The sequence below is a fragment of the Microchirus variegatus genome, assembly GCF_963457635.1.
Source record: "Microchirus variegatus genome assembly, chromosome: 16".
In the NCBI taxonomy this organism is placed as follows: domain Eukaryota; kingdom Metazoa; phylum Chordata; class Actinopteri; order Pleuronectiformes; family Soleidae; genus Microchirus; species Microchirus variegatus.
In genome coordinates, this window is record NC_139817.1 from 12,422,451 (window position 1) to 12,433,965 (window position 11,515).

Sequence of the window (11,515 nt, forward strand, 5' to 3'; positions counted from 1 at the left end):
TATTGATCCATTCCTAATCTTGACAATTAGGCTAAATTACTCAGATGTCATTTCTTCTTTTTTTATGCTTTCATTTTTTTCATTTGGAAACCAATTTTACAAAAATATGAACAAAATATTTCAGGTTTTCCTTTAATTTCATCTAAAAGATATAATAAACCAAATTCAGTCAAAGTTGTATTTTACATTTCGCAAAGCTCCAGTGATCAAGTGCGTGTGGAATGTGATAGTATTGTTCTTAACAAATGTATATCTAGTAAACAGACTGATTTGACACCTGGAATTATACATTGTATTGTAGGTCATTGAATGATTTGAAAGTAAATATGACCATCGTGAAAGTCATCTCCAGGTTACTATATTGTTCTTGCTCAGGTCATAACATGATTTTCCGCTGACTTTTAGCTTGATGCGGTGCAACCATACAGACGGAATGCCTCGCGGAGACTTCAGCATCTATTTCGCCAGCAGCAGAGGAGGAGCTATCAGAGCTGAGGAGTAAGTCTTTCTATTTCGTTTTGTATTGTTATAAATCTTTGTATAAAATTGGGCCTTTTTCACTTCTTATTTATATTTTATTGATCTTATTTGGCCATGTTTTACCTGTTTTGCTTGTCTCTGTGTGAGCAGCATAATCCAAACAGTATAACGGACAGATTTGGATTCATTTTCTGGGGTTGTAGGTTATGAACAAATGTGATCCAGAGATGGATTCAGGAATTCTTCAAAGCAGTTGTTAACCATGCAAATAGCTTTTTAAAAGAACGGTCTCTGGTCTATCTATTAAAAATATCTGTGATTTCTTTTTTACCCCAGGGCAGTGGGGATCATATTCCTGGTGGTCATCCTGGCAGCTCTGTTCATCCTGGGCTGCTGGTACTTCAAGAAGAGGAGTGGCTACAAGATTATCAGGGTGAGTCCATCATATGTCTTTTTTACTGAAGCATTCTGTCGATTCACTACTTCAGAGATCATTGTTTGGTTTGTTAAATCTTTTCACACATCTTTCTCTTTACCGCAGAGTCCTCCATTGGGGTCAGCTGGTTACACAGCACAGTATTCAGAGGGAGGACCTTCAGCAGATAACAAGATGGCTCTGGTCGACTTTGGCAGCTTCAGGCCTTCGGTAAGGGACTTTAAAAACAGGGGGAATGCAGGGGTAAATACAATCAGCAGCTCTACTAGTGTGTAGAGTCTACAGTCTTTGACTAAGGGCACTTGTTTAGTAAAAAGCCTCAGGGCTCTGAACATAGAGAAACAGCACGTGAAGCTGGGGCAATGGAAGCCTGAAGGAGAGATTACCATGTCACCAGACTTGGGTTAGGTATTAAAAAGGGTCTCATTCCCAAGGGGAGGAATGCAAGTGCAAAAGAAAGGCGAGAGAAGGTTAAGTTTCAGATCATATGAGATGGTGCTGATCATCCCTTCCTTCCCTTTCCTCCCTATTATTCCACTGTGGCATTAATAGAGCTCTACAAATTTAAATTTCAACAGAGATCCCTCAAATGTTTCAATGTGGATTATCATAAGCCACTAAAAACTCGTCTGCCGAAGAATAGTGGAGGTTCAGTGAAAGATGTAATCCAAGATTTTCAATAATTTCATATGAATCTATTTGTTCTACCCTTCTCCAGGTTCCGAATGCACCTCCATCCTATGAAAAGATCTCCTCTGGTGCAATGCCTCCTCCCTACTCCCCCTAAAGGACTGAAGAAGAGAGGAAAACAACAAAGAACCAACTCTAAACTTCATCTGTATAATCTGATGTTGCTGTCAATATGTATTCCCTAATGCTTTATAACTAAATATCAATTGGTAAAATGATCAAATCTCTCGCGAAGTAAAATAACTTGCATGTATGAACAAAATGTAAATACTTTGGTAGTATCTTAAACAATAAAGTGTAAGAAAAAAAAAGCCTGTGTATAAAAAAGCTGTTCAAACATTTGTTAAGGACAGTGGCATTGTTTATTTACATGCAGTAATGTCCACATTTGTTCAATGAAAGTGTATCTAGTAAAAGTTTTTGAAAAAAAAAAAACTACATGGCAAAAATAAATAAATATGACTTTATATAGTCGCAAACATGTAGTACAAATTGATCTATCTTGTTTATTCATATTTCTAAAAAGTAAAATGTAGATCTCGGTTACTAGTTGAAAAAAATAAGGACATGACAAAGTCTGGATACTGAATTCAAACAGATGGATAATTAAAAGTATCTAAATTACAACTTTTTTTCCAAGCAGTATTGAATTGCACTGAAATGTATTACAAACACTGGAGTTGAAATGAATATATTTCTTTCTTTTTTTAATCAAACATCCCATTTTCTACTCATTGTTAAAACAGTTTTCATTACTGGCCATGAGGTGAAAAAAACAACAACAGAAAAGTAGTCTACAACATTCATCTGAGGGCAACATCCACAGTTTTCTGTACAGAAAACCATCACAGTATATATTTCCTGTATGTTCAACAGAGTGTACAGTTTAGCTATAAGATGATCAAAACCAGAGAGAAAAACCGATGATATTCTAAATGAAAGTCAGAAGACAAATTACATTCTGGAGAACAGTTCTTGAACAAATGGCAGGATTACTACTAGCAATTCATATCACTCACTTTGTGTTTGCCTGAGAAGGCTGTAAAGAGGAATCATGAGTGTGCAGTGGTCCGCGGGAACTGTTGGCGGAAACCAGAGGTTTGGAGCAGCCAGTTAGCTCCGATGGATCGACATGGCACTGAGCTGTGCTCAAAACAGCACCGTCAGGACTGATTAGTAGCTTGGATGCTACATTGGTATGAATGCCAAAGGATGGCGTCTGCAAAGGGTGTTTTCCAAATGTTTGACTAGACAGAAGAGCAGGTGGGTGGATGTTGTTTGTCTTCAGTGATGAGATTGGTTGAGCTGAAGTTATTATTACAGCACTGCCAGATGGAGGAGTGGTCCCTTCTAGTGCCGTTTCAAAAGTATTAACAGTGCTGCCAATTGGTGGAACTGTGGCAACAGGCAGCGTCTGCATCCTAGATACCACACTTACAATTGGAGGGACAGCCACTGTGGGCAGTACTTGTGTTCTTGTGCCAGGAAGCACTGGCTGCATGACTGAAGGCACATGTTTTCTGACCGACGTGTTGCCTTGTCCTGTATGCAGTAACGCTTGTGATAGTGCTGTGGAGGGTGCTGCGATTCTGACGGCTGTCTGCTGAGGCTTTATGCCTTGGTGTGAGGCTGACAGTGAAACAATATGCTGGTTGATGGAGGATTGCAAAGGGGTGCCTGAGCAGAGCGGTGGTGGAACTGGTATGACAGGACTGGACAAAGATACAGTTTCTGGGCTGGGTAAGACTGGCAGGGATGGTAGAGGTGCTGGAACTCTAGGCAAGGGGTTTGTTCCTGCAGGCAAAATGGTGGATGGACCATCAGCTTGCCTGAAAGTAGCTGCAGCTAACCTAATTGGAACCTGGGCTGATGCAAAAGCAGGGACACTGGTTACCACAGGGGAAAGTAGGGCTGGTGCACAACCTAGTGTGGGAGAACCAACAGGAGGTGATGCAAAGTGGTGAGCCTGTGCAGTCGCAAATCTAGGCAGAGTAGTCACAATTGTTTTTCTGGGTAACACTGTTGAGCCTTGACCAGGTGTTCCTGCTGGTTGGATTGGCGTCATACTCGGAGTAGTTGCTAACAACGATGGGCCAATGGCAGGTGTGCAAGCAAGAACAGGAGAACTTGCAGCTGGTACACCAGACAGCCTGGCAGGAGACTGGGATAATACTGGTGCTTGAGGAGCTACAACAGCATGGCTTGCCCCTTGGAGAGGCACTGATGCTCCAGTGCTGGTAGCATTTGCAGTAGGCACTTGTTGTGGTGCAGGGCTAGAGATGATAAGGACATGGCTGCCTGGGCCTAAACCTTGGGGAGGTACTACAAAGCGTGTATTGTTAAGGATAATTTGTGTGCCAGCAGCAAGATGTGCAGAGGTGTTGATGACCATCCTATTCTGGACTGTGCCAGTGGCAGAAGTGGTGAATGGGGCACTGGTAGTTGTTCCCAAGGAGAGAGATGTATTGAGAGCAAATTGAGAGGAAGATGAGACAATGCCACTTTGATTATTTGACTTTTGACCAACATGAGTGAGTGTGGAGCTTTGGGCAAGGTTACTCTGTATAGTAGTAGTCATGTGAGCAGGGGAGCTACTGGATGGTTCACTTGCACATATACCAAGGTGTGTTTTGATTAGGTTTCCTGTTGGCAGGTTGGTGGCAGTAGATGTAATTGTGGGCGCAACTGTTTGGGAAATCATGGTGGAGGATGGGGTACACTGGGAAGACCTGGCGGTCAGAGAGGTGTGAGAAGCAAGCTGGGCAGAGCAGGTTGTGATGGTATTTGAATTTGAGACCTGGGCCAGTCCAGCTTTGGTGGCTGCTGAAATACCTGCATCTGGGACAGACACTGGTGTGTTCTTGGAAGGAGAACATGACAGGGCACCGATCTTCTGCCCAATGGTTGTCGTCTTCCCTGACAAGTGGATTAGAACCCCTTGGGACACATTAGAAAAATAGGTTTATTCAAAAAAGCTCAATGTAAGATTTGTACAGATATTAATACTTTATTACACATTTGGCAAGGTTGCTTTGGTTTAATAAAAGCAACTGTGATTTGTTTTCTTGTGTATTAAGGTCACAGAGGGGGAAAATCAGTGTTAGTGTTATAAGTGTTATCAGTACATGAATACAGAATAAAACAAAAATATGGTTGATGTGAGAATTCCAATAAATTATCACCTCAAACGAACTCACCTGAGGGCAGACTGATGTTCCTGACCTTGGTCAATGCTTCTGAGTTGCCACTACCGATAGATTTGTCTGGGCTTATTCCCATCTTTAAAGTCTGATCCGATAATGAAGTGGTCAGCAGTTGTCCACTAGCCCCAGCTGCTATTGTTTGCTTTGGAATGCTTCCCAAAAAGGTGGAGGAAGATGTGGCTGTAGGCTGGCTGATGAACACAACTCTTGAACTCGGAAGTGACTTTTGGGAAGAGGCTGTGCCTTTTGACATGGCTACGCCTGATGTGGAAGATGAAGAGGGAGTGGCCAGGATGACTTTAGTAACTTGGGATCCCTCATCTGTACCGACTCGTTTCACACCAGTCTTGGTGACCTTGGATTGTGTGAGAACTCCAGTGACTCTTGGTGATGGGATGACTGCATTTTTTCCTACTGAAGCTTGATAAGGAGAACCGGCAGCAGTAGCCTGCGCTAGCTGGCCAATCTTCTTTGTAACTGTAGAACAAGTGGATGTGTTGGAGCCTCGACTTAAAACAAATGTATTGCCTGCAGTCTGGCTTCCTGGGCCTGTAATAGGGATGCTACTTGTGACTGCATTGTGCAAAGGGGTTGTAAGAGTAGGAAGGGACTTTAATAGTGAAGGAACCTGCATCTGAGGTTGAGCTACAGAGAGACTTGTTGCTGCTGGGAAGGTGCAAGGGGTTGTCTGAGAGGGAGCAGAAGGAGAAAAAGGTGCTGACGTCTTAGATAGGAGGAAGGCTTTAAACTGAGGTGAGATGGTGATGACTGGACTGGTGGGCAAAGAGCCAAGCACACCATGGTCTGAAGATGTCTGAACTTTGACGATGCCTGTATTGCCTCCTCTCGTTGTTACCAGGATAGACTGTGAGTCTCGGATGCACACAGTTTTCAGCTCTTGCTTAGGGTCTGTCATTTTAGTAGACTCAGTAGAAACCGCACTGGAAGGCGACGTGACTAATGAAAGGATTGGCACGACACCTTGCGGTGTGCTGGTTTGGACACTGCAGATCTGTGCCCCTTTGAAACCTGCTGTGTTTATCCCCTGTTGCTCATAAGTGGAAACAGAAGGGGTGTTCACTGTCCTGGCATCTTTTAAGGGAGCCACTTGCTGAACAGGGATTCTGTTCTCAGGAATGGTGAACCCAGGCACATTGGTAGACATACATAAGGGGCTGGCCACTTTAGAAACTGGGGCATGAATGTCTTCGGATTGATGCTGCTGAAAAGAAGACTCCTTTTCTTCAGTTTTGTGACTAAGAATATTAGAAGTGAGGATCACCACTTGCTGCATGACTTTCTCGCCATAGTTATGGTTCATGACTGGGAGAACTGAAAGCTTGACTGGGCTTCTGTCTTTACCTGCATGCTGACCCAGCCCCTGAGGTACATTGCACGCCACTTGTACTGGACTTTTAGGTACAGTCTGTTTTAGTTTTGCCTGTGGTGATTTAAGAAGAGCTGCCATCACTGTGGCCATTCCTGGCTGTCTATGTAATTGTGTTTGTTGTCCTTGAGCGTGCATTTGATGCAAGTTCTTCTGAGAGCTGAATGACGATGTTTGTGCTTTTGACTGTTTTGTGGTCACCATCGCAGAGTTAGTCGGGGAGACCAAAGACCCTTTACTCTGTCCATCTAAATTGTTGTACCCTGCACAATCAGCAGGCCTTTTCATTAAGGTCACTTTGTTTCCCACACTCTTTGCCAGCAGGGTGGGGATGGGTGTGTAACCCTTAGGTAATCCAATGGTGGGGTGGAGGATGGTCAGTTTGGGTGACAGTGGGGTCTGGACTGGCAAATCTGCTGCCCATGACGAGCTTGAATCGGACGGATTTGATGAGGTCAGTTCAGACCTAGATTGTGGTCCAGAGTCAACCACAGAAGCAATGTTTCTGCTGCAAATCTGAGCTCTTGGTTGGAGACTAAAGGCTTTCTCTGTGCTGGTTAGAGAGTGTTTCAGGTGGATGGGAGACACATTGTTTGCTATTGTTTCTCCAGTAGAGTCAGCTCCAAAGTCCCTGGTGCTGGCTGAGAATGTAATAGAGATGTTTATTAGGTATGCATGAATTAGCCATCAATACAGGTTCAAAAGAGTGGCTGGGATTGTGCAATGTCTAATGAACAATGAATGAACATTCGTTTTAACCTTTAGGACAATTACATAAGATCAAAGCCATTTCACTTAACTGCAAGGAAAAATTTAATCTTTGTCATTATATTACAGAAAGGACTGCGTATTTGAATACTTTACCTCCACTCCAAAGACCTCTCGGTACTATAAGTTCCATGTCTTCCTCCTCTGATCTTCTGTAATGATCTGTGCTTGAAAGCATGTCCTTCCCTAGACCCATCTCTTCATCTTCATCTGATGACGATGACGAAATACACTCTTCACGCACAAAGTTGTTGTACTCTGGGTGCTCTTTGAAATCATCAAATTCCTTCTTCAAACGAAGCCTGATACCCATGCAAGACAGGAAATAACAAAGCAGAGGTTTCTTTGTAGCCCAGTATTGATTTAGTTTCAACAAAGTTGTGGTTATATGTGATGACAAATGAAGCATTATCAGAGCAAAGCTTTTGCGTCAATGGAGGTCGCATCCAAAGTTCATATTCAATAACTTGTACCTGTTCCTTTGATAGGCCTTAACAAGTTTGGGTTCCCAGGGTGACAGCTCATTCAACAGTCTGATTAAAGTGCTGTGGAGATCTTTCACTGCTTCTCTTTTGTAATACCACCGACCCTGTCAGGACAAACATGTAAAGAAAATTTTCAATCAAGTCACTCATATTAAAATGTGTTAACACACTGTAATGCTCTTTAAATAAAAAAGCATTGGTGCATATGTTTAAGTTTGTCTCCGTGAATGGACCCCGCAGTGGACCGATGACCTGTCCAGGCTGTTACTCGCCTTTCAACCCTCATGTGCAGGAAAAAGCAGTAGACAAGGAATGAATGAACTATGATTCTAACTTACAAGTCTCTTTTTGGCACTCTCCAAGTCATCAAGCTCGTCTTCAGTCTTACTGATCAGCTCTCGCAACTCTTCAAGACTGGTGCATACCAACTACAGAGGGGAAATAACAAACTAGTGTTATGGAGTTATAGAGTATTATCTCAATTAATAACGAGGAACAGAAAATGGCAACGACATGGTGAAGCTCAAACTAAGACTTCATATTTGCTACAGAATTATTATCTTTTTAGGATTACATTGATAATATTACAGAAATGGTTGAATATTTTATTTTGAGTGTAAATACCTTAAAGGATGGTTCATCTACAGGTTCGTCTGTAATCATTGAAGACTCAAGCTTTTTTTCTGTCAACAAGATAAAGACACACTGTCACATGCTAACCAATATTGTTGGTTATGGTTAGAATGAGAAAAAAATAAACAAATTGAAGACAACTAAGAAACTGTCCCACATTACACTAAATGGAACTAAATACAGTACCAGACAAAAAAATTCAATATTTAACTGACAAATATTCTGAGTTTTGTCACCTGTTTTATGTCTTTTCTTCTTATCTTTTCTCTTGACCATTGTAGCAACTGTCCGATCTGCAGACTTGGCAGCTTCAGCTGGGGACAGCCTCATTCTGTCCACGTGCTGGAACGGCTTGTGCTTTCCTTTAACCCTTGTCAGCTGTTCCCTCCCTCGCATTTTCTTCCTCTTCTTTTTTTTAGTCCAGATTGTGTCACACGTCCTCTCTTCACTTGAGTTTTGAGTGCTCTCAGAAGACATCTGTGCTGCTCTCCCTGATGTCCCACAGCAGCAGTTGTGCCCCTCAACTTTAGCATTACTTCTTTTGCAACATTCCAAACAGGAAGCTCTTTGACTCGGACTTTCTCCCTCCATTTTGAGCTCCATTTGTTTGGATGGGGGGGCCAGATTCACTGACCGAGCGGGTGAACTGCCAGTGTAACTGTGCTCCCCTATGCTTAGACAGGGCTCTCGTGTCTCTGCTTCAACTGTTTGAATCAAGGGAAAAGAAAGATCCTGCTCCTGCTTCACCATGAATCTCTTGGATTCATGCTCTAACTTTACAGTCTCTTCATTAATAGTCACTTTCCCACCACCTTTTCCAGTAGTAGTGTGCGAGAAAGCTATGGAGTTAGTGTATATTTTTAAATCAACTTTAGATTCTTCACTGGACTCTCTATCAGAAGACCCAGATTCAGACCCCTTCTCTTTCTTCAGTGACCACAACTTCAACATTTTATCTTCCTCTTCATCCCCATTTTCCCTTTTGAAAATGCTTAAAGTCTCTGCTCTACCTTTTCCAAAACCCTGCAAGTCTTCCTTGTCCATGGAGCCTCCATAACACTCACCGTCACTTTTGTTTCTGTCAGCCTTCATCTCATCCGACTCATCGCCCTCTGTCCCTGGCTCCATTTCAACCCTTTTGACCAATACAGAAGGGAAAGGGAAAGCTGGGGGAGTGCTGGGGCTCTGGCGGTAGATCCTCAAATCTGCCCCACAAAAGTGCGGGAAATGTATATAGGCATTCTCCTTGCTGTCATAGCCCAAAATGGACTCCCTACATTCATGGATAGGCTGGGCCAGCACAGCATCCTGCACACACTTCTGCGTCTCGTACACGTGATCACACAGCCCCTTCAGGAGCCATACTCGCTGGTAGAAGGGTAACAAGTGAAAAGGTTTCTCCTCCAAAGGACTCACTTCACCAACGGTGCTGAAAAAATGGTGGCAGAGCCCCAGCTGCTCAGCCCGACCTGGCTGATCATAGGAGGCACCAACACAACGATACCAGACCATGACCCGCTGCCTGAGCTCCGACTCCCAGCGGCGGTAGGGCAGCGGAGGCCGGCGGTTTAGAGTGGCCCTCCTCTGAGGTGGGGACAGTAGGGAAGACATTATTTTGGAGAGCAGGGGGCTGCATCGAGGCATCAACAAACAACGCTCCAGTTCAAAAAATACAACCTCTGGGAGGTTAAGTGCATTCTGGGCCAGGCAGAGGAAATGACCTATAGCAGGGAGTTCCCAAAGTGTATCCACAGTGTAGGGGGAAGCCTGTGACAGTAAAGTCTGCTCCCACTCTTCTACCTCTTTGGCTGACATTTCCTCTGCCTCTTTCTTCTCAAGCTCACGTTGTCTGCAAGGTCAGAAAACATAACGATTGTTGGCTGGTTTTGCAAAAAAAAAGTTGTTGTGAATGTGAATAAACTTATGACGCCCACTTTCAACCACTGAGAAACTCACCTCCTCTCCTCTTTGGCTCTCTGTTGCTCTTCTAGCCGTAAGGTCTGAACCATAATAGACTCATGCCCACCAACGGTGAGAGTAGCCAGGCTTCGAATGGCCAGTCTCCTTCTTGTGGAGGTGCCTCCTGATCCCCGATCCTCCTCTGCACCAAAACGCCCCTTAGAGGTCACTGCCAGGGTTGTTTTCTCTCGCAGCGTCCTCATTTGACAGATGGAGAGGAAAAGCAGATGAGTAAATCTGATTGAGGTCACATCGATGGAACATTAAGATGATATCATGTGTCAATAACAGACTATTGTATTCCACTGAAAACACAGCTATTGCACAATTTAGTGCTCCTTATCATAACACTTATAATGTCTATATATTATTATTATCATTATTACTATAATAATAATAATAATAATATCAATAATAATAATAACAATATCAACAAAAATAATAATAGTAATAATAATATCCAATAATCTATTATTACATTAAATGGAGAACATAACTTCGGCCCTCTGATTGCTTCTGTAAAGTGCTTTAAATATTTGGCAGCAAAAGCAATTTGTTCAACAATGCAATTAAATAATGTTTACCTGGAGAGCAATGTAAGCTTCTGCTCAAGCATAATTTCCAGCTTTTGAGCCTGTTTGGAGATCCAGTGGTCCACCCCATGGTAGCGATAACAGTTCTCCAACATCAACCTAAAGTCTGCTACAAACTCTGTTATTGTCTCATACTCTTGGTTAATGAACTTTTCCTCCATCCGCCGCAAGCACATTGACTGCCTGAGCTGCGCCTGACCCCAGCCAGAGGCACCTCCAACACCATGCTGGGCCTCCTGATGGCCGATAGGAAGGAGGAATGGCTGGGTGATCCCTTTATGCTTGTCCAACAGAAATCCAGTGAATATCCTGTAAGCTTGCTGTACCTCATGGTTCATATCATCCTCATCACAGCTATTGCTGTTGGTGGATATGCAGACCTCGGGCAAAGAGAGGTCACTGTTCGAAAACTCTGACATGTCATCGTTCCTTACAGCCAGGTGGCCGCCCTCAGCAGGAACATCTCCACTGTCATCAGGACAGTGGAATGCTGTCACAGTTTTAACTTCACAGGTGCCATTACTCATCCCATCCTCAGTCATCGCCAGATCAGAGCTGAGCTGTTGTGGCACCAGTGCTTGATGAAGCACAAGCAAGTCTTGATTGAAGAGCAGTGGTTGGGTGCAAGCTGCTGGGATTTGCTCTGACATATCCTCCTGATCCATGGTGCAGAAACCTAAAATGGGAAGTAGGTGTCACCAACAGTGAACTTTGATAATTCAATTCAATTTTACATGCATCATCTCTGTAAGGCAGAAACCTGTACAATATTAGAGAGAAGAGAAACTGAACAATTCACACAATCAGTGGAGAGGAACAGGAAGAAATATGCAACCATATGTGCAACCATCAGTCTCTACCGACTGGGGTGAAGGGAAAAA

The 11,515-nt window shown here is 43.3% G+C and overlaps 2 protein-coding genes across 2 annotated transcripts; one reads left to right on the forward strand and one right to left on the reverse strand.

Annotated features, from left to right (window-relative positions):
- Positions 1–409: 409 nt before the first annotated feature.
- On the forward strand, positions 410–1,703 carry mlana (melan-A; the record flags this gene model as incomplete). The annotated part of the gene is made up of 4 exons (XM_083902207.1): positions 410–498; positions 817–913; positions 1,022–1,126; positions 1,635–1,703. 4 exons carry the CDS (start codon positions 410–412, stop codon positions 1,701–1,703), a joined length of 360 nt encoding a protein of 119 aa, XP_083758333.1.
- Positions 1,704–2,621: 918 nt separating this feature from the next.
- Positions 2,622–11,299, reverse strand: brd10 (bromodomain containing 10; the record flags this gene model as incomplete). Its single annotated transcript, XM_083902334.1, has 9 exons — positions 2,622–4,543; positions 4,804–6,837; positions 7,061–7,266; positions 7,438–7,553; positions 7,788–7,877; positions 8,074–8,132; positions 8,319–9,931; positions 10,039–10,239; positions 10,626–11,299. The coding sequence occupies 9 exons, from the start codon at positions 11,297–11,299 to the stop codon at positions 2,622–2,624; spliced, it is 6,915 nt and encodes a 2,304-aa protein (XP_083758460.1).
- Between the last annotated feature and the right edge of the window lie 216 nt (positions 11,300–11,515).